The sequence below is a fragment of the Hyperolius riggenbachi genome, chromosome 5 (assembly GCF_040937935.1).
Source record: "Hyperolius riggenbachi isolate aHypRig1 chromosome 5, aHypRig1.pri, whole genome shotgun sequence".
Lineage (NCBI taxonomy): Eukaryota > Metazoa > Chordata > Amphibia > Anura > Hyperoliidae > Hyperolius > Hyperolius riggenbachi.
Genome location: NC_090650.1, coordinates 163,087,040 through 163,114,478, shown reverse-complemented (window position 1 = coordinate 163,114,478; position 27,439 = coordinate 163,087,040). Strand labels below are relative to the sequence as shown.

The 27,439-nt window shown below is 43.9% G+C and overlaps 1 protein-coding gene across 1 annotated transcript in view; it reads left to right on the top strand.

Moving 5' to 3' along the window:
- VPS41 (VPS41 subunit of HOPS complex) overlaps positions 1–27,439 on the top strand; it is a 1,049,902-nt gene that overhangs the window by 377,654 nt on the left and 644,809 nt on the right. The window contains exon 8 of the mRNA XM_068238292.1: positions 10,837–10,934. Within this exon, the coding sequence (XP_068094393.1) occupies positions 10,837–10,934 (98 nt within the window). The remainder of the gene's footprint in view (positions 1–10,836; positions 10,935–27,439) is intronic.

The window sequence follows — 27,439 nt, the reverse complement described above, 5'->3', positions numbered from 1 at the left end:
TTATACAACTGGTCAATAACGCAAAGCAGAAGAGCAGATATTTGCAATAATTCAGCTTTAAGTGAGCAACTGTGGTTACCCACAATGCACCACTACTGAATATGCAAATTATCTCTATGCCCCTGCAGCCAGATTTACATCCAGAACCGCTGGTGTATAACAAATGCAAGGCAAGACTAAATAAATTAAAAATAGACAAGGCACCTGGCCCGGATGGCATGCATCCTCGGGTCCTTGTGTGACTCTTTGAACTGGCAGAGTCCCAGTAGAATGGCGTACAGCCCATGTTTTCTCATTATTTAATAAGGACAAAAAATCAGATCCGGGAAATGATAGACCTGTAAGCTTAACATCAGTTGTATGCAAACTATTTGAGGGGTTACTAAGAGATACCATACATGACTTCATAGTAGAAAATATTTTTCAAAATCAGCATGGGTTTACTAAAGACAGGTCCTGTTTGACTAACATGCTCAGCTTTTATGAGGTAGTGAACGCTAATGTGGATATTGGGAATGCTGTAGATGTGATATACTTGGACTTTGCAAAGGCCTTCGACACTGTTCCCCACAAAAGTCTGGTGCAAAAGTTGAGGATGCAAGGACTGGGGAAGAGTCTGTGTGCATGGATAGGGATCTGGCTAATGGACAGAAAACAAAAAGTTGTGGTCAATGGATCATACTCAAAATGGGTGACTGACTTTGGAAAAAAATAAATAAATAAATAAAAAATGGGTGACTGTTAGCAGTGGGGTCCCACAGGGGTCTGTACTGGGTCCAGTGCTCTTCAATTTATTTATTAATGACCTAGTAGATGCAGTAGAAAGCAATGTTGCTATTTTTGCAGATACAAAATTGTGCAGAATCATCAACTCTCAGGAAGATAGTGACATATTGCAACAGGATCTGGATTGGATGGCTATATGGGCACATAAATGGCAGATGAAATTAAATGTTGAACATTTTAAAGTCATGCATTTTGGTCGTACCAATGGTCTAGCACCATACAAAATAAATGTGATAGTTGGGGACATCAAACTTGGAGAAGGACTAATCGTATTCAATGCCAAGCCGCTGCAGCTAAAGCTAATACAGTTTTTGATGCGTTAAAAGGGAAATAAAAACTTCGGATGCTAGGAAAAAATTGCCCCTGGAATATGGAATTCCGTTCTGGGCACCACATTACAGGAACGATATTGCAGTTTTATAGCAGAGACGAGCAACAAAATTGATATGAGGGATGGAAGGTCTCACGTACGAAGAAAGGTTAGATAAACTGGGTTTATTTAGTCTACAAAAAAGACACCTTAGAGGGGATCTAATTAACATGTATAAATACATCAGAGGGCAATATAAAAGCTTGGCGGATGATCTTTTTGTCCCTAGGCCTTCTCAAAGGACTAGAGGGCATGATCTGCGCATGGAGGAAAAATGTTTTAGCCATTTATTTAGGAAAGGGTTATTTACAGTAAGAGTGATTAAGATGTGGAATGCATTGCCACAGGAAGTAGTTATGGCAAATTATATACCTGCATTGAAAGAGGAACTCCAGTGAAAATAATGTAGTGAAAAAAGTGCTTCATTTTTTACCATAATTAAGTATAAATGATTTAGTCAGTGTTTGCTCATTGTAAAATCTTTCCTCTCCCCGATTTACATTCTGACATTTATTACATGGTGACGTTTTACTGTGGGCAGGTTATGTAGCTGCTCCTAGCTGTTTTGGCTGTTAGAGACAGCAGTAAACAGCTAATTCCTGTCTGTGAACCTTGTTACATTGTAACAAACTGCCAAAAGTACCGCAGTACTCAGAGCTTCTTGTGGGAGGGGTTTGAGCACAAAATCAGTCATACAGCGCCCCCTGATGGTCTGTTTGTGAAAAGCATTATATTTCTCATGTAAAAGGGGGTATCAGCTACTGATTGGGATAAAGTTCAATTCTAGGTTGGAATTTCTCTTTAAAGGGGGCTTAGATGCTTTCCTTGCGTTGAAAGACATCCATGGCTACAATTATTAGGTAATGCCCAGTGATGTTGATCCAGGGATTTTATCTGATTGCCATCTGGAGTTGGGAAGGAATTCTTTTTCCTTTTGGGGCTATTTGGACCATGCCTTGTAAGGGTTTTTCGCCTTCCTCTGGATCAACAGGGATATGTGAGGGAGCAGGCTGGTGTTGTACTTTGTTCTCTGGTTGAACTCGATGGACGTATGTCTTTTTTCAACCCAAATAATTGTAACAAGTGTATAGCTTATAAATTTTACAGAGCCACATAAACCCACCATGCATTCCGAAACAGGCAGCAGCTTACACTGTAAGAATAGGTCTCATTGGTTGGTGCTTTTAAGGTTATCCATGTAGGCCCAAAGTAGTGTGCAGATAAAGAGCAAGCTACGAGTGGCTACCAGCCCGCCCACCGACCGGGTCTCGCATGACACATGTGCCTGTCCACTTTCCACTATAGCGGTAAATCAGATACATGTACTACACAATATAGATATACTGTATGACTATGGTAGGGACTAGATTGTGAGCCCCTCTGAGGGACAGTTAGTGACAAGACAATATAAATACAGACAAATAAATAAATAGATACAGAACCCTGCAGTGGCCAAAAAACAGGTTTACTATAACAGAGGTTCTGTTATATCAGTGTTTACTATACCAGGCGTTACTCCCATATATTTATAATGGTGCTTGGCCAGGACCTGGGCATTTAGTTTACTATACCCGAATGTTTGCTATATCAGAGTTTACTATAACCAGATTATACTGTACTGTGCAACAGAAATCAAAATGTAAAGCTTACTCTACTTAGGGCATAAACATTCAACTGTAAAATTTGAACCAAACAAGGATAATCCAGCCAGGATAATGCTGCTGCTTAGTATAAAGAACCACGCATCATATACATAATTGTCAAATACAATGTTCACTACTTACTGTTAAGCCACATATTGGGTATTTTAAAGAGGAACTGTAACCACATATTGAACTCATCGCCAGCGTGAAGCTGACATCCACTTTATGGGGGAAAACCAAGTCTTTACAGGAAGAAGAAGCCAAAAAAACACATTAAATACAGTGTTAAGGCATAAGCCCCGCCCACCTAATAAAGTTAGTCCGCGGCTGAATTTTAATTGAGCCTAGGACGAACAGCCATCTGGGATGTAACAGTTGTGAAAAGAAAAAAAAAAAGCTCACGTCATCTCTGCAGGACACCTCTGCAGAGAGAGAAGTGTACAGAGATAGCAGGGGCTTGGCCGTGTGTGGCTTTCACTTCTCAGAGATCTCTTCGTGCTCGGGTGGTGAGCAGGAATTTCTGTGGGCAATCCGTCTCCTCCTCTTCCAGCTTCCCCCTGAAGGCTGCATCATCTCGTTCCCCCTGCTTGCAGAGTGTAATATATACACTGTGTATACCTTGCCCAGTGTTGTGCATCTCTTCACTCTGCTCCCTTCAGCTGTCATCACAGCCGCACAGTGTACTGAACTGTGTACTGTGCTGCAGAGTGGAGCAACACAACACTGGACAAGGTATACAGGGAGTATAGCCTGCGTTTTGCTAGGAGGAGGGAGAGAGATGCTGCAGCCTTCAGGGGGGGAGGGGGGCTTGCAGGTACATGATGATCATGTAGAGAGGGGGGAGCTCCAGTGGTCAGATAATCCTCCTAGGTGTAGTGGTTGTGTTAGTCAGTGGGTGTGTATATATATATATATATATATAATATACAGCGACCACACATGCAGGGGGGGAGGGTCCCCTAGAATACCAGGGAATACAGCTAAAAGGTATGGAGGCTACCATACTACCGGGGGTTAACGGGAAACTTTAAGGAAGCCTGTTTTATACTTATCTGGGGCTTTCTCCAGCCTTGTTGAGGCCACTTCATCCCTCGCCATCTCACCTGGCCACTCCTGTCCCCCACTTCATCAGCAGCACCTGCTCCCTCGTCGCACTCCCGTACCCGGGAGCAATCTCTGCCTGCCATGGGGGAGCACGGCCAGGCCACACATGCGCAGTGAAGCACAACTCCGCTAGAATACTGGGCTGTCCAGGAGTGGCCCAGGGGAGAAGGTGAGGGAACGAGCGACCTCAAGGGGGCTGGAGGAAGCCCCAGGTAGGCATAAAGCCTGACATGACTATTGTCTCAGGTACACTGTAAATCCAGTAATTACCGTATAAAAGATTTATACATACCTGGGGCTTCCTCCACCCCCTCTGCACTGATCACTTCCACGCCGTCTTCCTCTGCCTTCTTGTTCGCATGCGCAGTGCGCCCCTATTCACTGAGCTAGCAGGACTGTTAATGAAAAAACAAGAAGGCAGAGGAAGACGATGTGGGGTGGGGGGCTGGAGGAAGCCCCATGTATGTATAAATCTTTTATAGTTACTCGTTTCTGGTACACCTGGAATGAGAACCTGAAATGAAAATAAAAAGTCAAAATAACCATACACGGTCATACTTACCTCCTGTGCAGTCTACTCCTCAATCTCTTTCTCCTCTCCTGTGTCCTGTTTTGTCCACTGTGATCAATGGAATTCTCCATCCTCCATTTTAAAAATGGCCACTACCCCATAACGGCTTCCTGGTCAGTACACTGTTATGCTGGGCATACACGGATTGATTGTTCTTATCAATCGAGCCACTGATGGCTCGATTGATAATTTCCGGCAGGTCCGATACCCCGCTGGTTGTGTTCTCGATGCCCGTGGGCGGACAATGGGAAGAAAACGAGCGAAAGATAAGGAGCGCCCGCGGGGACGAGCGGGAATCGTCCGGCCAGGCACATGGCTAATTAATATTCACTGCACGGTGTGACGTGCAGTGTTTACTTCCTGGAGCGGCCGCTCTGTGCGGCGATTGGCCGGGCGGGACCACGTGATGCTGCATGCGTCCGGGCGGGACCACGTGAGTACGCATCACGGACGCCAGAGTGAGCTGCACAACGCGGCTCACTCTGACGCCCACATCAGAGAGCACCAGGCGTTGCGTTAGGGGCACGTTATGTGCCCTATAACGCCCCCTAAACGCAACATCCTGGTGTGTAAGTAGCCTAAGTCGAAAACAAAATGCAGTTTAATTTTTTATGGGGCTTCATGCAGCACCCTGAAATCATCCTGTGCCTGCGCTGTCCTTCCACGACCCTCCAGTCAGCATCAGTGACCCTTCTCAAAGTTGGTTAGTTGTGGCCGGTCGCGAGGTACTACGCATGCTTGGCCCTGGGCTGCATGCATTCTGAAAGTAATGATTTTTCAGTACTGTGCATGTGTTCTGTACTGCGCGTGTGCAGAACGCTGCCTTGCACAGGAAAGCAATGTGGCGCCTGGCCTGGGGCCATTTATACAGCTTATTGGAGGCTGATACAGCTGACGAGAGGATTGCGGACTGACAACGTAGGCACAGGATGACTGGAGGAATACTGTGAGAAAACCAGGATTTAAAGGGAACCTTAACCGGCGGGGAAAAATAAATTCACTTACCTGGGGGCTTTCCCAAGCCTCCTGCAGCCGTCCTGTACCCGCGCCGGTCCTTCGGTGCCCTCCGGTCTCCCTCCGCCGCTAAGTTTCGTTTTCGGCAGACCGCCAGTCGTCCTCCGGCAAAGCGTCCTCTTCTTCCGCATTCCCCCGTCGTAAAGAGCCGTAAAGCGCGTCCGCATGACGCCAAACGCGTCATGCGGACGCGCTTTACGGCTCTTTACGACGAGGAATACGGAAGAAGAGGACGCTTTGCCGGAGGACGACTGGCGGTCGGCCGAAAACGAAACTTAGCGGCGGAGGGAGACCGGAGGGCACCGAAGGACCGGCGCGGGCACAGGACGGCTGCAGTAGGCTTGGGAAAGCCCCCAGGTAAGTGAATTTATTTTTCCCTGCCGGTTAAGGTTCCCTTAAAGGGAATACTTTGGTAAAGGAGAGGGGACCTCAAGACTGCCAGGGAAGACTTTGAAGGGAAACCACTAGATCACCAGAAAATACTGCCAGGAGGGTAGGGGACAACTAGTGGATCAGGTAATTCAGGAAACTGCTCCAGAAAGCGCCTAATAGTCACCAATATAAGGTAGTGATAATCGGTGCCAAGGCATTGATCAAAAATCAATCTGACATTTATGGGAATCTATTCCCAGTAGGAATCTGCAAGGAATTGAATGAGAAAATCGTAAGTGTATGAGCACTTTGACGCTATGCTAAAACTTGATACTAGCTGTATAGAAACAGACCTGATCTGCTTTCATTTTCCTTTCTCCTCTATGGGCCCTTTTCCATTACAAGCGCGATCGCAACTGCGCTGCATTTGTGATCGCACATGCTGCTTTATCCACTTGCTTCATTTGCACTGTTGGGATTGGAGCACGATTGCAATGAGAATCACGCAAGTCGATAACTGCATTCTGGGAAAAATGGGAGCACTAGTGGGATATGAGCACCGCGATTTATATGTAAATCGTGGTGCTCTCGCAATCAGTCAAAATCACAGCCAGTGGAAAAGGGCCCAGCCCATTACAATAAATCACCCTTTTTCCATACATTTATCCTTTTACTTACTAAACATGCTTTACAACAACCATTCAATTTTGTTTGTATATACAGACAAACAAATTTATGGGCCTGTTTCCACTAGGTGCGGTGCGATGCGGCTACACAAGCGCATCACACCGCAGGTGTCCTGAAACACATGCACAGCAATGGAAGAGTTTCCACTGCGTGCATGTTATGCGGAGCAATCCGAGAATCTGCAGCATGCTGCAGATTCTCGCACGGCCGCATCCGCTTGCAGCCATGTCCTATCTCCTCCAATACACTTCCGCATCGAGAGATGCGGAAGTGATGCGGCCGGCGGCGAAAGTGATGCGATGCGGCTAGATAGCCACATTCGCATCACTTTGTAGTGGAAACCGACCCTTAGCCTCCTTCAGCTAGTTCTGAACTTCTCTCCACACATACATTGGGCGCCTTCAGATGACATCAGTCAGTTAAAAAAAAAAGTGGTTACAGCCTAGTATAACAGTTACAGCTGCTGGAAGAAAGGAAAAAAACTGTTACTCTGCCAGGAGTAAAAATGGTTCGTCTCATCACTCTCTAGGAGTCCGTTTTTTTTTTTTTTTTTTTTCTGTTTACAGTTCCTCTTTAAGGTGTACATGCAAAAAGAGCACCTGGAAATATGGGTGTCCAAAATAGCCGCCATTAGAATATCAGTAATTCTAACGAATTCTACAATTTTACATTGCAAATTCTGAATGTTAAAATATATGCAAATGATATTTTACTACTGCTTAACCTAACCCACAGAACCCTCCCTCTACCAATGCCTAACCCTAACCACTCTCCCTGCCGATGCCTGATTCTAACCACCCCTGCCAATGCTTAACCCTAACTTGCCCCCCCCACCACTGACGCTTAACCTTAAGACCCTCCCCCAACTGATGCCGACCCTTAAAAGGCAGATGCAGAGATGGCAGATAAGCTCATTTGAAAGCAAAGGTGTTATCAATAGGTCTGCTTTCATGAATCAGGAAATAGAAACATTGCAGATTTATTTTATGATTTGTTTCAGCTGTAACAGATTTATTATGCTGTTGCATATCTTTTAGAGCAGAGAGGACATCTCAATCCCCCCCCCCCCCCCCAATGCCTAACCTTAAAACCCACCACACTGACACCTAACCTTAATCGTCCCCTGCCAACTGCAAAAAAACACTTTAAAAACCTCCCTCGGAACTTCCTTTTTACATTTTTTGATTACTCCCTTTGAAAGCAAATGTTTGGAGCTAGGACCTCGTTGACATACAGTATTGTGGCTATATGATCTGCTCATCACAACAGAATCCCTGGACAAACTTAAGTTCCAGGAAAAATGGTAGAGATTTGAAAAAATACCTGTCAGAAGAACTATGGAGATGTTATTTTGCAGCCACATTTAAAGGGACATGTAATTTAGCAGTTGAGGAACAAGGTTATACATTTTTAACATATTGGTATAGAACTCCCTCTATCCTGAAAAAAAAAAAAATATCTTTTTTAATAGCGACAGTTTGTGCTGGAGGTGTGGAGAGGAGGAGGGAGATCTCCAACATGTGGCTTGGTCCTGAAAAGAGATCACGCAATTTTGGGGTAAAATACACCAAATATGTAAGGACATAACATCAATAAATCTGCTACTAGCTCCAGAAGCTTACCTATTACATGTAAATCAATTGCCTGTGAAGGAATTCTCGTATTCTTCATCTTATTAACTAGATTTTTGATCCCCCCTTATGTGGAAATATAGGAGATCTCCAAATGTGAAACAGTGATTTATAAAAATAGAGGCTGTAGCAGAGTTAGAGCAGTAATGGTTTCAAGAGATTAATTAGATCTTTAAAATATGGTCAAATTGGGTTGCGTATACGTACACATCACAATATATGGATTATATGGATGACCACTGAGAATCTGATATTGTGATATGGATGAAATGGGAAATTCGAGCAGTTTACACCTACACTTTTATAACCCCCCCCCCCCCCCCATATTGTTTAATTACATGCCTAGTGACTCACTGTGATTTAGTGAGTTACTCCACAGTATAATAAAGTATTAGTGTCATGATGTGCCTGATAATAATGTTGTGTGGTCTAATGCAGTGTAATCTGTCAAATGTGGTGCAGTATAACTTCATGAGGTCTAGAGAGATGCAATATTGTTTGAGGGGAGCCTGAGGTGGGAGGAATCCTGGGGCAGTTGTGCTGCTGCTGGTCCTCTGTGTCTATGTGTTTGGCCATGTGACTGAAACAGGCATGTATGTGGATCAGATGTTCCTGAGGTCTGGCGGGATCAGCTGCATGCTTGTTTTGGTGTGTGTGTGGTTCAGAGAGGCTTTGCTTAAAAGGAAATAAATATGGCAGCCTCTATATCACTCACTTCAGGTATCCTTTAAGAATTGTGTGACTAGCAATGTTTGTTGTAATGCTTAATTTCTTTGGATTTTGCCGACAGCTGTGATAGCACAGGCTTTCATTCTATGAGTGATCCTTCAGCAGTAAGGTCTGGCAGATCTCCTGCCTACTTTTCAGTCCAATTGAAATATAAAGGTGGTTCATACTAGGCTTGATGGGTGGGGCGCAAAGCAGTGTGTGTGTTTAACCAATAACTTATGTAGTGCGAGGGGTAGGCTGTGTAGGAGCAGTGGGAAAAAAGTTGGCAGGAAAGCGGGAAAATGTAGATGGACAAGAGATAATGGAAGAGAAAAATAGAGGGAAAAGGAAGGGGAAGTTCTGACAGACAGTGAGTCAAAGACTGTAATCTTAAGATCATATTAGAACAGTTCTATAATTCAGGAAATTGTATAGCTATAAAATAGCATAGAGAAAGTGAGGGCAGGAAGTTTGATAGAGACAGTACAAAAAGGTTGGTAAGGGCCTTTATATGTTGTCCCAGCACTTTGGTACACCCAGGCTTATATACTCAAAGTATAGGGACTGAAGGCAGAAATCCCACCAGCATCCCACTAGGCAAGATGTGGACAAGAAGGGGTAGTCAGACAGTCCAGGTTGGCAACAGGGAATCTTGGAGGGTAGAACAGTGGCAATCCATTAAGCAAGCGTTGTCCAACTAGGTCATGCATGGTAGGTCAGAGGTTCATGGTATCCAATAGGCTAGGCAAGAACAGGTCAGGGGGCCAGATTTATCAAAGCATTACTGACAATTGTTTTCTTCTTAAACTGTTCTAACCAGCAGAGGAACTGTTCTGCATGATAAGACATTTCTCAAATCCTATGTAATAGCAGCAGTTTAGCATGGATTTCTAGAGCTGCACTAAAGTTAAGAAAAGTGCAAATCCATCCCTGAACTGCAGCAGAATAAGAAGTGCTTAATAGCAGTTCTACAGATAGTGCAGCAGTGTAGACTAGGCATGATTTGCGAAGTGCTCCTTCCTCCTGCTGCCAGATGTCCTGTGAAGCTGTTCTGTGCTTAACCCTTCCAGTGCTGGGCATTAATGCAATACAGCAGATGCATTGGTTACCTCAGCAACAACAATTTACCTCACACACTGCACTGTCTGAGAACCCTTTCTAACACTTCCTATTCCTAACAGTTTAAGAAAGAATCTGCACTATTTAGTGATTTCTTAGGATGCCTGAGACAATTATGCATGGATTTCTAAAAACCTACTAATATTTTGTCTCAGACACTCTAGATAAATGGCACCCAAAGTACTGTATCAAAGTTGGTCCAGGTAGCAATCAAACACAAGACCAAAGTTCAAGCAAGGTCGTAACACAAGAGCAGTCCGATAATCCCACTCACAGAGTTGCACACTAGTAATCTAAACTATCACAAACTATCACAGTCGGGGATGCATTTTATTGGGGCAATGAACAATCCTGCAGTGCTATCCAGGAAGCTTATTGACTGCAATCGTAACAGAGTGACCAATTAGTCACTCATCGCACTAAATAATAATTCCCCTTCAGCTGCTAGCGCTGCCACATGCATGTCTATAAGGTTGTTGACCCATGCACAACCACTTGGGATGCTGTGCAGTTGTGAATTCATTTGAATTTGCCAAGAGCTGGATTCGTCCCATGAACACGAGCTAGGAGATTTTGTGTTTATCATTCTATTGCAATTTCATGGTACTAATATATGTGGTTTAATATTGATTAGAAACAAAGATTGTTGGAGCCAGCAGGGGGCCACCTGGAATGTGTTTCTGTGTGATATAACATATATTTGATAGATAGATAGATAGATAGATAGATAGATAGATAGATAGATAGATAGATAGATAGATAGATAGATAGATAGATAGAAGATCCATTATTTTCTAGGCAATTAATTAACTTTTTATTTATTCTGTTTAGTTTCACAGTTTGATACAGAATTCTTCATCAGTGGAATTGCACCTCTCTGTGATCAGTTTGTGATGCTCTTCTTTGTGAAGGAGACCTCCGACAAAGTGGTAATAAACTAAATAGTGACTCCTGATATTTTTTTTCTTCCTTTCTACCCTGCCTGATATATTTCATTCCATAATGTACCGTTCTGTTATCCCTCTTCCCTTCCTCCATCTTAGCAACAGTGTGTCATTCGAATAAGGTCTGCATATGCCTAGAACAAAGCCACTCATGCATGGCTTTTTTTCCTGTGTGCGCGAATGCTTTGTCCGGCTGGGCATGTGGGATTCTTACTAGGGCATACCAAGCATGGAAAATCTCCTACTAGAAGGTAGTGCAGCCACAAGAAGAAGTGAGTCCTGAGCAGCAGCAGTGAGCTCCAGCAGGGTCCTGAGCAAGCATGGGCAAACTATGGCCTGTGGGCCATATCCATCCTGTTTCTTGAATCTGGCCAACGGCGTGTGCCCCCCTCACTCATCCATAAGAACACTGTATCGTTCTTGTATCTCACCCGTTGGTGCAGCTGAAATCCCGCTTCAACCGTGGCTATTGCACTCACCATGGCCGTAATTACAAAATAAATGGGCCAGATTTAGCTCATGGGCTGTAGATAGGCCTGAACGATTTCAGGAAAAGATTGAATTGCACGATTTTTGTCCAAAATTGCGATTTCGATTTTGTACAGGATTTTTGCTATACAACGATGGATCAGATCGCTTCATCCAGTCACTCTCTACCTGGCGGGGGACAGTCTGGGACAATTACTATTACTACGTGCCCCTCTCTGCCTGTCCCATGTGTGCTGCTGGTTAGAGAATGATTGTGACAGATGCTGAAAATGTCACCTCGCTGCTGCTGGCTGGACAGCTTCTACTAATCACCCAACCACTGCTTCACACAACTATTACACTCATCATCTCCCCTGAGCACTAATAGGTTACATGGGGAGTCACTGCTGTCATGCCACACAATACTGAGCAGTGTATAGATAAGAAGGCAGCTAGATATATGTATATGATTTATATATTCCCCTACCTCTACATAATATATCTAGCTGCCTTCCTATCTATACACTGCTCAGTACTGTGTGGCATGACAGCAGTGACTCCCCATGTAACCTATCAGTGCTCAGGGGAGATGATGAGTGTAATAGTTGTGTGAAGCAGTGGTTGGGTGATTAGTAGAAGCTGTCCAGCCAGCAGCAGCGAGGTGACATTTTCAGCGTCTGTCACGATCATTCTCTAACCAGCAGCACACATGGGACAGGCAGAGAGGGGCACGTAGTAATAGCAATTGTCCCAGACTGTCCCCCACCAGGTAGAGAGCAGAGAGCGGACAGAAGTTTTAGTTAATTACTGTGTTAATGGCTCCCTGGGCAGCGATGTGTCTCCAGCTCTTTTCATCTTCCGGGGTAGGGACGGGACCAGCCTTCCTTCCCCCGTCTTCCCCATTCACCAGGCTGACTTATCCTGAGAGGGGAGGAGGCATGGTCCTCCTCTCCAGCGCCTACAGGGGAAAGTTTCTGTTTTGTTTACACACTGAGGAGGGAGCAGAGTAATGTACCAGCGGCAGAGAAAACCGCAGCAAAACCGCAGCTCTGACGATCTCAAGATCGTCTTACCCTTGATCACGATTTACGGTTTAAAACCGAAAATCGTTCAGCCCTAGCTGTAGACTCCTTATGGGGGAAGGCTGCTTAATACTGGGGGTTCTTCTGGCTATCTACTGGCTGGATCAGAGAGGGGAGCTTTACCTAAGACTGGGAGTAAATCTGTATGTTCATGCTGGGTCGGGAGGGGGAAAGGGGCTAATACTGGAGGCACATCTGGCTATACTAGGTTGGAGAGGCTACCTAATAATGGGGACACATCTGGCTATACTAGGTTGGGTGGAATTACCTAATACGAGGGGCATATTTGCCCATCAATACTGGATGAGGGCTACCTAATACTCGGGGCACTTCATCCATCTGCTCTTGGTCCAGCCCCTCTGTAAAACTTAAAGGACAACTGAAGTGAGAAGTATATGGTGTCTGCTATATTTATTTGCTTTTAAACAATACTAGTTACTTGACAGCCCCGCTGACGTATTTGGCTGCAGTAGTGTCTGAATAACACGAGAAACAAGCATGCTTCTAATCTTTTCAGATCTGACAATAATGTCAGAAACACCTGAGCTGCATATGCTTGTTCATGGTCTATGGCTAAAGGTATTAGAGGCAGAAGATCAGTATAGCCAGGTTTTGCTTAAAAGTATATAAATATGGCAGCCTCCATATCCCTCTCACTTCAGTTAAGAACTGAAATTTTGCCACCCGCGGTCCAGAGGCTTCCTACTACTTAAAGGGAACCTAAACTGAGGATATGAATTTTTCTTTTAAAATAATACCAGTTGCCTGACTCTCCTGCTGATCCTGTGTCTCTAATACTTTTAGCCACAGCCCCTCAACAAGCATGTAGATCAGGTGCTCTGACTGAAGTCAGACTGGATTAGCTGCATGCTTGTTTCAGGTGTGTGATTCAGCCACTACTGCAGCCTAAGAGATCAGCAGGACTGACCAGCAACAGGTATTGTTTAAAAGGAAACCTCCATATCTCTCTCAGTTAAAGAACAAGCGACACCCATGCTAACTTAGAAATAAAAAAACACATATATAAGTAGATAAATACTAGTTCTACTTACATAACAGATGTTTTGTGCTATTAATGTAATGATTCCTGTGAATTTTATAAAGAAAAAGCAGAAAATCCTATTCTAGGCAGTGGCCATCTTGCTAAGCTAATGCTGACGACATATACTCCCTGACTCTTGCCCCCCCCCCCCCTCTTCTCTTGCTCATTGTGTATTCATTAGCTGCCCTCCTCTCAGAGTCTTCAGACACTCCCACTGAGGTGTATACTAGGAACTGCACTGTCTTTTTCTTTTTCTTTTCTCCAATCGCTGAGTCACCTCAGCTTTGCTTGTAAACACAAGTCAGCAGAGGATCATGTTTCAGATAGGCTAGGCAGGGAAATAAATGAGGAGGAATGTATTATAGATAAAAAGAACTCCCAGCATTCAACTGTTTGGCACTGATTACTAAAGGCCAGTGCTCCTTCAGTATGTGATAACTCCAAACCATAACAGCAGAAAAAGTTTTGAATGCAGGATTAGCATCTTTATCACTTAATACACTCAGACCAGTTGATGTTGAAATTTGATTTTTATGGTGACATTTATGACATTTGGTGACATTTATATGGTGACATTTATGACATTTATGGTGATTTTTAAAGGGAACCTGAAGCGAGAATTCCAGGTCCTTCTCAAAAAATTAGCATATTGTGATAAAGTTCATTATTTTCTGTAATGTACTGATAAACATTAGACTTTCATATATTTTGGATTCATTACACACAACTGAAGTAGTTCAAGCCTTTTATTGTTTTAATATTGATGATTTTGGCATACAGCTCATGAAAACTCAAAATTCCTGTCTCAAAAAATTAGCATATCATGAAAAGGTTCTCTAAACTAGCTATTAACCTAATCATCTGAATCAACTAATTAACTCTAAACACCTGCAGAAGATTCCTGAGGCTTTTAAAAACTCCCAGCCTGGTTCATTACTCAAAACCGCAATCATGGGTAAGACTGCTGACCTGACTGCTGTCCAGAAGGCCATCATTGACACCCTCAAGCAAGAGGGTAAGACACAGAAATACATTTCTGAACGAATAGGCTGTTCCCAGAGTGCTGTATCAAGGCACCTCAGTAGGAAGTCTATGGGAAGGAAAAAGTGTGGCAGAAAACGCTGCACAACGAGAAGAGGTGACCGGACCCTGAGGAAGATTGTGGAGAAGGACCGATTCTAGACCTTGGGGGACCTGCGGAAGCAGTGGACTGAGTCTGGAGTAGAAACATCCAGAGCCACCGTGTACAGGCATGTGCAGGAAATGGGCTACAGGTGCCGCATTCCCCAGGTCAAGCCACTTTTGAACCAGAACCAGCGGCAGAAGTGCCTGACCTGGGCTACAGAGAAGCAGCACTGGACTGTTGCTCAGTGGTCCAAAGTACTTTTTTCGGATGAAAGCAACTTTTGCATGTCATTCGGGAAATCAAGGTGCCAGAGTCTGGAGGAAGACTGGGGAGAGGGAAATGCCAAAATGCCTGAAGTCCAGTGTCAAGTACCCACAGTCAGTGATGGTCTGGGGTGCGATGTCAGCTGCTGGTGTTGGTCCACTGTGTTTTATCAAGGGCAGGGTCAATGCAGCTAGCTATCAGGAGATTTTGGAGCACTTCATGCTTCCATCTGCTGAAAAGCTTTATGGAGATGATTTCATTTTTCAGCACGACCTGGAACCTGCTCACAGTGCCAAAACCACTGGCAAATGGTTTACTGACCATGGTATTACTGTGCTCAAATGGCCTGCCAACTCTCCTGACCTGAACCCCATAGAGAATCTGTGGGATATTGTGAAGAGAAAGTTGAGAGACGCAAGACCCAACACTCTGGATGAGCTTAAGGCCGCTATCGAAGCATCCTGGGCCTCCATAACACCTGAGCAGTGCCACAGGCTGATTGCCTCCATGCCACGCCACGTCATTTCTGCAAAAGGATTCCCGACCAAGTATTGAGTGCATAACTGAACATAATTATTTGAAGGTTGACTTTTTTTGTTTTAAAAACACTTTTCTTTTATTGGTCGGATGAAATATGTTAATTTTTTGAGATAGGAATTTTGGGTTTTCATAAGTGGTATGCCAAAATCATCAATATTAAAACAATAAAAGGCTTGAACTACTTCGGTTGTGTGTAACGAATCTAAAATATATGAAAGTCTAATGTTTATCAGTACATTACAGAAAATAATGAACTTTATAACAATATGCTAATTTTTTGAGAAGGACCTGTATTCTCCCCTGTAATCACCCACTGATCACCTGTCAATCACCCATCAATCACCTCCTGTAACCACCTGTCACTGCCACCCATCAGATCAGACCCTAACCTGCCCCTTGCGGGCACCCAATTACCCGCCCACAACCTCAGATCGCCCGCAGACCCGCCCTCAGATCACCTCCCAAGTGCATTGTTTACATCTGTTCTCCCCTCTAATCACCCACTGATCACCCATCAATCACCCCCTGTCACCACCTGTGACTGCTACCCATCAGATCAGACCCTAATCTGCCCCTCGGGCACCCAATCACCAGCCCACACCCTCAAATAGCCCCCCCCAGACCCCCTCTGATCAACTCGCCAGTGCATTGCTTTCATATATTCTCCACTGTAATCACCTACTTATCACCTATCAATCACCCCATCACCTTCTGTCACCCCCTGTCACTGCTACCCATCAGCTCAGACCCCAAACTGCCCCCTGCGGGCACCCAAACACCAGCCCACACCCTCAGATCACCCATCAGACCCCACCTGAACACCTCTCCAGTGCATTATTTACATCTGTTCTCCCCTCTAATCACCCACTGATCACCCATCAATCACCCCCTGTCACTGCTACCCATCATACCCATCAGATCAGACCCTCATCTGCCCCTTTTGTGGGCACCCAATCACCCGCCCTCACCCTCGGATCGCCCTCATACCCCCCCTCCCCCCGATCACCTCCCCAGTGCATTGCTTGCATCTATTCCCCCCTCTAATCACACCCTGAGACCCATCAATCACCTCCTGTGACCACCTGAAGCTGCTAAAGCCCTGAATGTCCCTATTACCGAAACTGAGGTTGGTAAAGTCATACAGAAGCTCAAGCTTAGGAAAGGCCTGACAGCCCTCTACTATAAAAAGTTTTTATCCCTCCTGGTGTTGCCTCTGACCGAAACCCTTTATGCCCAGCGAAAATTAAAACAAATCTCTACTGCATTTCTTGATTCCCAAATTACTATCATCCCTAAACCCAACAAAGATCCTCTCAACCCAAAACACCTCCACAATTTCATTACTGACTACTTTTGACTGTCACAAATCCGATGATCTCAGTTCCAAACCTCCTTAACACCTTTAGGACTTGCAGCAGGGTCTCTGGCTTGCAACTTTTTTCCATTATAAACCAATTTTTATTTTATAGTTGAAGTAGTATAACAACATATTATAACATAACATATTATATTAGACCATATTATAACAGAACAATAAAGTACTATGAACTATAGTACCATGACGTACAGTGTAGTACAGAAGACTATAGTACAGTATAGTACACTGATCATCAATCAACAGACAGTAATTTAGAAAATGAGTCACCAGTTGAAGATATACAATAGCATCTCAATGTATAAACTACATTTAAAATGCGTTTTTATGGAGTTAGTTGCTGCACAATGAGAGAGTCAATGAGTGGTTTACTCTCTGCCATGGCATTTACAGGACCTAGTAGGTAGCCAAAGCGAGGGTAATCCTCTGAAAGAATGTTGGGAAACATCTGGTGCATCCAGAAGGCCAGCATGGGCCACCACCAGAGTATATACTTTGTGCCATTAGAAAGATGGCTCACGAGTGGGGTCTGTTCTATGATAAAAGAGATTCTTAATCACGACATATCAGAACCTTACCTCTCTAATGAGGTAACATTACTTAACCTAACTAAAAAGCCTAACGAGGCTCCTAATATTGGTATAGTTGACTATAGTTAAATATCAGTTGTGTTTCAGTAACCTATTTCTTCCTTGAGGGATGAGTCAGATACCTTTAGTTGACGGCAATGTATGATTTAATATAGGGGGTTTATAGATGTTGTACCTTGAGACAGGAGATGAGACTAACACCAAGCTAAGGGAAAGTTAAAGTTGGGGTGTTTAAGACCTAATCTGGTTCTAATTATCTGCTCCATGTTAATGTTATATTTAGTAATAGCTAGAAGTTGTTGAGGTGGTATTTCTTCTTGAGATTTCCAGTTGGTGGTTATCAAATACAGTGCACTAAGATCAAATGATATATTGGGGGCTGTAATTCTAGGGGGATGTTGTCTGGGTTAATTAATAGTAATGCCAGTTCAGGCGAGAGGTTGAAAGTAGAAGTGTGAATTTTACGGATATAGGACTCAACTGTTACCCAAAGACGTGATACAATAGGGCATCCCCAAAACATATGTACATATGTACCGATATTGCTCTTACATTTCCAGCATGTTGTTGAGGACTGGGGAGAAAATGAAGCTATTTGTCTTGGGGTCCTGTACCATTTATAGAGTATTTTCTTGGAGAGTTCCCAGTGGGAGTTACATCGGGATATTTTAGAAACAGTTTTGTTGGCCGCCACCAGTTTTTGTACTGAGATGGCAGAGTTTAGGTCTAGAGACCATATTGTGGCATATTTTTGTAAGGGTGAAGGAATATCATGAGTAGGAGTCTTATACCAGACCAAGATACCCCCTTTATAATTACCAGTAAAATTAAGCATAGAGAGAATACTTGCGTGGATGGATGGAGGGGATATTTTTTTTTGTTTTTATTAAGTGAAAGATTCTATGGTAGGTAAATAATTGGGAGTGAGGTAGTTTGTATTGCTTATGTAATTCATTGAATGATTTGACTTGGGAACCATTGAAGAGGTCGCTAAGGAGAAGAATACCTGAGTTTTTCCATGTTTTCAAGTTGAGGTCTTTAGTAAAGTGCTCGAGGGCTGAAATGGAGGTTGGAAGTTGAATTGCGTGTTTCTGTGGAGGAGGGAGTTTATTGAAGTTTTCCCATAATTTTAGGGAGGCTAGTATGGGGGGGTAGGTAGTTTAGCTCCCATGATAATACTGGTAAGCAGAGTTCTAAGGTTTGTTTTTAAGAAGTGAGAGTCTAGTTGTACCCATGGTTTAGGAGACTGTGGATTCCACCATTGCCTTACCATCTCCAAGTTGGAGGCATGGTAGTATTTCTCTATATTTGGTAGACCCATGCCCCCTAGTTGTTTTGGAAGGGTCATTATATGATAGGATGTGCGAACCTTTTTCCCCTGCCAGATGAAGGTATTTATACACTTCCTAATATCGGAGAACCACGAGCTAGGAATAATAATCTGTAAGCTACGTAGAGTGTATAGGATCTTAGGTAACAAGAATAATTTAAACGCTGCTATGCGACCAGACCAAGACATCCAATGTTTGGACATGGATAAACATTCTTTTTTCATGTCTGTAAGTAAGGGGACCATGTTATATTTAAATAAGTCTGCAGAGTGACGAGATAGCTGAATGCCTAAATAAGTTACTGCCCCATCTGCCCATGGGAATGGATAAGATGTCTTTAAATGTGTTTCCATTTTGGCAGGGATGTTGAGACCTAATATATAGGATTTAGTTTGGTTCAATTTATACATGGAGACATCCGAAAAGTGTTGAATTTCAGTCATGAGGTTAGGAATGGAACTTAATGGCTCTGTTAAGAGCAGAGCTACGTCATCAGCAAACATGCTTATTAGATGCTTGAACTCATTGATAGAGATACCAGATATTAATGGGTTTGATCGAATTTTTTTTAGCTAGAGTCTCCATGATTAGGACGAAGATAACTGGTGAGAGGGGGCATCCCTGGCGGGTACCGTTAGTGATACGAAAGGGTTTTGAAAGGAAGCCAGCTGCATTAACCCTGGCAGATGGGGCAGTATATAACGCCATAATGGCAGATAGGATTTGTCCTGTGAAGCCAAATTTGACCAAGGTGGCTCTAAGGAATTGCCAGTGAACTTTGTCGAACGCCTTCTCCGCGTCCAGGGTAAGGAGCAGAGAAGGCGTTCGACAGAGCTGAACATGTCTCAAAATGGTTACCATACGTCTTGTGGCATCAGAGGCTTGTCTGCCGATGGTAAAGCCAACCTGGTCTTGTGATAGTAAAACAGGGGAAAACTTCATTAGCATATTGGCTAGTAATTTGGCGTATATTTTGGTATCTGCGTTTAACAGTGAAATTGGTCTATAGTTTGTTGTCAGAGTATGGTCTTTCCCCGGCTTAGGTATTACCGTAATATTTGCCTGTAGATATTCTTCTGGTATAGAGCTGGAGGTAGCGAATTCGTTAAAGAGGTCAGTCAGGAGAGGGGAGAGAGTAGTATTGAGAGTCAGGAAAAACTCATTCCCAAACCCATCTGGGCCTGGAGCTTTGTTATGTTTGAGAGCTTTTATTACTGCAGAAACCTCTGTTGTTTGAAATGGGGAATTGAGTTGTTCTAGTTCAGGCATGGGCAAACTTGGCCCTCCAGCTGTTAAGGAACTGCAAATCCCACAATGCATTTGCCTTTGAGTCATGACTGTAGCTGTAAGACTCCTGCAATGCATTGTGGGACTTGTAGTTTCTCAACAGCTGGAGGGCCAAGTTTGCCCATGCCTGTTCTAGTTGCTGATTGGAAAGCGAGGGTAGTTCGATTGGTTGTAAGAATGCTGAAATGGTTTCTTCTGTAGGTTGAATTAGAGATTTGTCTGATTGTAAATTGTATAAACTTGCATAATAATCGCAGAATGCATCTGCAATTAGTTTGGGGTTAGTAATTATCTGATTAGAGTTCGGGTGTTTAATTGAGTGTATTTTTGATTTGGCCTGCCTATGCTTTATAAGGTTCGCTAAGAAGGAACCTGCTTTGTTGCTCTGAGCATAAAAGTTTAGTTTCATTTTCTGGCATAGAAAATCGTATTTGGATTATAGTAGAATGCTAAGTTCTTGTCGTAAGTGAAAAAGCTCTCTCTCCAGATCTCTAGTGGGGGTTTGTTTATGGCTTTTCTCCCGAATCTCAATTTGTTCCAGTAGGAAATTGTACTTTGCCACTCTCTCTCTTTTTAGACGTGATCCTTGTCTAATTAATATACCTCTGGCATATGCTTTCAGTGAGTACCAAACCGTGGGAACTCCCATATTGGGAGTACGATTAAGAAGTATGAATTCTTGCACATCTTTGTCAAGTTTATTAAGGAAAAGGGTGTCTGTAAATAAGGAAGTGTTCAATCTCCAGAGGGGAGGCTTCTTCTCTGCGGTGTTGTCGTCTATTTCTATATGGATAGGGGCATGGTCAGTCCATGATTGTACACTAATGGAAGAGTCCAGAACTTTTTGCAAGAGGATTTTGTCTGTGAGGAAAAAAATCGATTCTGGAGTATGTTTTGTGAACATTTGAAAAGAAAGTATAATCGCGGGCTGAGGGGTTAAATACCCGCCAGGGATCATAAAGATCATGCCAGTGTAGTTGTTTGTCGATGATAACTTTTTGGTGTGGGGATTTAGAGGAAGAGTCAGAGTTCGTGGGGCAGGCATTAAAGTCTCCCCCGATTAGGAATCTGCCTTGTTGGACTGATTTTGCCCTTGCAAAAAGTTTCTGGTGGAAATATTTCTGTGCAGTGTTGGGGCCATAAACTGCCACTAGCGTAAGAAGTTCGTCATTCACCTTGCCAATAAAGATAATATATCTCCCCTCCAGATCCGGGAAAACCTCTATAGGGGTCACTTTAAGATCTTTGTGGAATGCCATCATAACACCCCGTTTTTTTTTATGAAAGAACTATGATAAATCAATGGGAATGATTTATTAGTACATAGATGGGTATCTTTTGCCAGTAGATGTGTTTCCTGGGCAAAAATTATTTGGGTTTTGTGATTAGTGATCTCACTCCACAGAAGATGTCTTTTAAAGGGGGAATTCAGGCCTCGAACATTGATAGAGGAAATTTTAAACGGCATACCAGAATAGAGTCAGCGTTTAAAAGTAGGGTTAATCTCCGGTGAGTACAACAATTGGTTGAAACTAATACGGTATATTTGTACCTGTTGGGAGGAAATAGGTTAGGTGATAGTCTGCCAAGAATTGCTAGAAACAAACATAGAATACCTATAAAACATTTTCAGGTCGATAATGAACAGAAGAATTGTGCTTATGAAAATAAAAAAAAAAGCAAACAGAAGGTCATAAGACCCATTGAGTCAATGTATGTGGGGGCAAGGGGATTGTGGATTCTCTCTATCGCTAGTATGGGAGAGTAAACCCCAAGGAATGCGTAGTGAAGAGGTACTTAATAGGACAATAGTTTGATGCCCTACACTGTGGGGGAGGGCAGGTCTATACCTGGTTGATCTCATAGGTCTTGATATGAGAAAAAGGAACAAAAAGTTAGCCAGGGGAGAACAGGGTCCGGCTTAGGAGGAGACTGTCTGCCAATCCTGATGAATCTTGGAAGAGACGAGGTCCTTTGGTCGCATAATGGAGTCTTCTTGCAATTGTATTTTTAGTGTTTTCAGCAGATTACGGCCTGCAGGCATATTAGGAATGGAGTATTGCTGATCACGTATTGAAAAGATTATTTTTGTGGGAAAGCCCCATTTGTATGGAACATTTGCTGCCCTCAGAGCTGTAGTGATCGGTTTTAGATCTTTGCGAAGTTGCAGGGTATGTTGGGAGAGATCTGCAAAGACTTTGATTTTATCAAAGGGCTCAGGAAGGGAGCCTTTTTTGCGAATGGAAAACAGCAGGTTGTCCTTAACATGATAGCAGAGATAGCGTACAATGACGTCACGCGGAATATGTGCCGCTAAGTGTGCAGGCTTGGGGAGACGGTGGGCTCTATCAATGATTAATTCCGTATCTGTGGCGTCAGGAAGGGTAGCTTTAGTGATATTCTGGATGAAGGACTTCAGATCGTTTGTAGGAACGTTCTCCGGGATTCCATTGAATTTAATGTTGTTTCTCCTTGATCTATCCTCAAGGTCTGCAGATTTAGTTGTGAGCCATTTTATATTGTTTGAGTGGGAATCCGAGACATCCACCATAGTATTGTGCTCTCTGACTATGTCTGAGACCGTGTGTTCCACTTCATCAACTCTATCTCCTAGGGCATTCAGGTCATTGTGGACGGAGGAGGTTATAGCGGAGATGTCTATTAATAAAGAGGATCTGAAGGATGTAAGAATTTCTTTAATAAAAGATTGAGAAGCTGCTTGCTCTGATGCCGGAAAGTCAGCTAATGTGGCCATGGCCTGTAAGCTTGGGGAAGGGCTGCGTGGCTGTGTGCTTACCGTCTCTCCTGCAGTATTTTCTTCCAGTCGTGGCTTTGTTCTGGCTGGGCTGCTTGTCGGGGAAGAGCTTTGCAGGTCTTGCGGCTGTGTCTTCGTTTTGCTGGGCAAGCTTGCAGTGCTGTTTGTGTGCTCTGGAGCGGCACCTCCTTGCGAGTCGGCGCCATCTTGGATCACTCGGGCAGGCCGCTGTGCTTTCTGCCTGAAGTAATCCGTTAGCTTCTGCGGCTTCAGCGCTGTTATTTGTGCTTCTTCACGTTGTCCAGCTCTGTCTTCATCTCCTCTGGCTGACAGGAGGTATTTGAGGCGGATTGAGCCATGCTTTGTGCCGTTTTAAGTAAGCCGGAGCAGTTATTTCACACGTCCGTCCTGTCTCACGCAAACCCCCCCCTCTGGCTTGCAACTTAATGTTGAGAAGTCATAGTTAATATCCTGCAACTATTCAGGGGATATGGACAAAATGATTGCCTCCATATTCATTCCTCTGGTTCTGGAACTTGGAGATTTACTTACGTTTGTCTTATTGCTTTATTAAGAAAAGGCAAATTACCCAAAGTTTTCCTGCTAGGCCTTAAGCCTGCAAAATTGAAATATCTTAATCATAGGTTACTGAAATACACTCACCTAAAGGATTATTAGGAACACCTGTTTAATGTCTCATGAATGCAATTAACTAATCAACCAATCAGATGGCAGTTGCTTCAATGCATTCAGGGGTGTGGTCCTTGTAAAGACAATCTCCTGAACTCCAAACTGAATGTCAGAATGGAAAAGAAAGGTGATTTAATCTATTTTGAGCGCAGCATGGTTGTTGGTGCCAGATGGGCCAGTCTGAGTATTTTCACAATCTGCTCAGTTACTGGGATTTTCATGCACAACCATTTCTAGGGTTTACAAAGACTGGTGTGAAGAGGGAAAAACATACTGTATGCAGCAGTTCTGTGTGCATGTGACAGGTCTCACTAGCTGAACTGCAGCTGCTTGTGTCTCTAAATTAGCTGTCTGCATGGAAAGTAGAGGAAATGTATCTTGTTTAACTATTTAAGGACCAGAGACTGCTGGTACTGCAAAATGGTGCTTACCCAGTCACGCCACAGTACCGGTCAGGTCGCTCTTCCATTGCCACAGGTCCCTCTCTCTGCCGTCTCTATGATGGTAGAGCTCTGTGCGCCGGTCAGGAGCTGCTTTCATTAGCTTCTGACCTGGTCCACCAATGTAAGCTGTCATACTGACGGCAGGGTGAGTGAGTAGCGGCGGGGCAGAGCGGCACGATCAGCGGGAGCAGCTGGACCGCGCAGCAACAATTGTTGAAATCTATGTCCTGTCAGAGCCGCCCAGCCACAAGCAGGACGTGTGGGCTAAAATGCTGTGTTGATGATAGAGGTCAGAGGAGAATGGGACGACTGATTCAAGCTGCTAGAAGAGCAACGTTGACTGAAATAACCACTCATTACAACTGAGGTATGCAGCAAAGCATTTGTGAAGCCACAACACGCACAAGCTTGAAGCGGTTAAGCTACAACAGCAAAAGACCTCACCGAAGACTGGAAAAATGTTGCCTTGTCTGATGAGTCTCGATAGTCAGAATTTGGCATAAACAGAATGAGAACATGGATCCACCATGCCTTGTTACCACTGTGCAGGCTGGTGGTGGTGGTGTAATGGTGAGGGGAATGTTTTCTTGGCACACTTTAGGCCCCTAAGTGCCAATTGGGCATCGTTTAAATGCCGCGGGCTACCTGAGCATTGTTTCTGACCATTTCCATCCCTTCATGACCACCATGTACTCATCCTCTGATGGCTACTTCCATCAGGATAATGCACCATGTCACAAAGCTCGAATCATTTCAAATTGGTTTCTTGAACATGACAATGAGTTCACTGTACTAAAATGGCCCGCACAGTCACCAGATCTCAACCCAATAGAGCATCTTTGGGGTGTGATGGAACGAGAGCTTCATGCCCTGGATGTGGATCCCACAAATCTCCATCAACTGCAAGATGCTATCCTATCAATATGGGCCAACATTTTAACAGAAACAGAATTAAGGCAGTTCTGAAGGCGAAAGGGGGTCAAACACCGTATTATTATTATGGTGTTCCTAATAAACCTTTAGGTGAGTGTATATACTAATGGTAGCTAAAACTTACATAGCCTCCCAATGGCTTACTCCATCTCGTACCTTGGCAGCTTTGAAATCATGAATAGACTACTTAATGATCTTTGAATGTTTAAAGACTCTGATACAGGATAAAATTACTCACTTCACAGCAATTTGGGAACCCTGGAATGAGTACAGAGGCAGATTGGTCTTCAGTCTATTATACAAACTCAATGAGTAGGCTATGGTTTGGACCTCAGCAGCCTTATAATAATTGTCACTTTTGCCATTACCCATGCACCATGCATAGGTTGAAAATAATATGGTTTAACCTTATTTACATCCTTGCCAAGTCCTTGCTGTCCTAAAGTTCCCTTTTCTTTGGTTTTTTTATTGTTTGTCTTTATTTTTATACTTGAAGGAACACTTTTGAATAACATTCAGTTTTGAAAAGAATAGTTTGGGAAGTGCTCCTAATCACTGGTGTTTGCATTCAACTGCTTATCTCTTTGTTTACTGTTATTAAATTCCTTTCACAATTACTGAAGACCAGGATGACCAGGGTGACAGACCAGTAAATCATGAGGGGGGGATCCCTCTCTGTACATCTGTTAACCCTGTGCATGTGAAAGGTCTCACTAGCTGAACTGCAGCTGCTTGTGTCTCTAAATGAGCTGTCTGCATGGAAAGTAGAAGAAATGTATCTTGTTTAACTATTTAAGGACCAGAGACTGCTGGTACTGCAAAATGGTGCTTACCCAGTCACGCCACAGTACCGGTCAGGTCGCTCTTCCATTGCCACAGGTCCCTCTCTCTGCCGTCTCTATGATGGTAGAGCTCTGTGCGCCGGTCAGGAGCTGCTTTCATTAGCTTATGACCTGGTCCACCAATGTAAGCTGTCATACTGACGGCAGGGCGAGTGGGTAGCGGCGGGGCAGAGCGGCACGATCAGCGGGAGCAGCTGGATCACGCAGCGACGATTGTTGAAATCTATGTCCTGTCAGAGCCGCCCAGCCACAAGCAGGACATAGATTTCAACCACACTGGTCTGGAAGCAGTTAAGTGCATTTTTAATTGTTAAGCAATAGTAGGACAGAAAGCGCTGGGCACCAAAAGTCTGCTTCCAGTGATTTATTGACAGATACACATACAGTGTTTAAGCAAAGGGAGAGGTAGATCTGACAGCCGTTTCACGGATAACCCGCTTCCTCAGAGGCCAAAGGATTTTGTCGGTGATCCGATTGAAGGAGATCAAAGTAGCAGCTACCAGAGTGGGAGGGGTCATGAGAGATCCTGGTGGCCCTTGTCTTCAAATCACTGGTGCATAGAAAAATGCTTGTAATGTGAACCAGCCTAAGATAATATGAAAATGCCATAGAGAATATGAATTATAGTTCTGGGCACCGCACCACACCACCGGAAGGACATTGGAGTTGAAACGTGCTGATAAACCACAAAACCACAAAATTATTCAGAGATCTCACCATGAAAATTTAAATAAACTGTGATCATTTAGCCTGTAAAGGAGATGTCTTAGAGATGTCCAAATAACATGTATAAATATATCCGAGAGCAAGACAAACAGTTTGGCAGATGAGCTTTGTGTCCCTAGGTTCATACAAAGGACAAGGGTACATGATCTGCTTATGGACGAAAAAAGTTATTGCCATCTATTTAGAAAGGTGTTCTTTACAGTAAGAATCAGAATCGGCTTTATTCACCAAGCAGGGGCGTCGCTAGGGCCTTTGATCCCGAGCACCGGATCTATTGACTGGCAGGAGGGGGCATTGGGGGGGGGCAGTTAAAAACTCACCTGTCTTCAGATCGCCGCAGGCACAGCTTTCGTGTGCTTCCGACTTCCTACCTATCTAATCTACACTGGGGGAAGCTACCTATCTAACCTATAATGATGGAGCCTACCTATCTAATCTATACTGGGGGACGCTGCCTATCTAACCTATACTGAGGGAACCTACCTATCTAATCTATACTGGGGGACGCTGCCTATCTAACCTATACTGAGGGAACCTACCTGTCTAATCTATACTGGGGGAACCTACCTATCTAATCTATACTGGGGGAACCTACCTATCTAATCTATACTGGGGGAACCTACCTATCTAACCTATACTGGGGGACGCTGCCTATATAACCTATACTGGAGGAACCTACCTATCTAATCTACACTGGGGGAAGCTACCTATATAACCTATACTGGGGGAAGCTACCTATCTAACCTGCGCTGGGGGAACCTACCTATCTAACCTACGCTGGGGGAACCTACCTATCTAACCTTCTCTGGGGGAACCTACCTTTCTAACCTTCTCTGGGGGAACCTACCTATCTAATCTACGCTGGGGGAACCTACCTATCTAACCTACACTGGGGGAACCTACCTATCTAACCTACGCTGGGGGAACCTACCTATCTAACCTACGCTGGGGGAACCTACCTATCTAATTTACGCTGGGGGATCCTACCTATCTAAC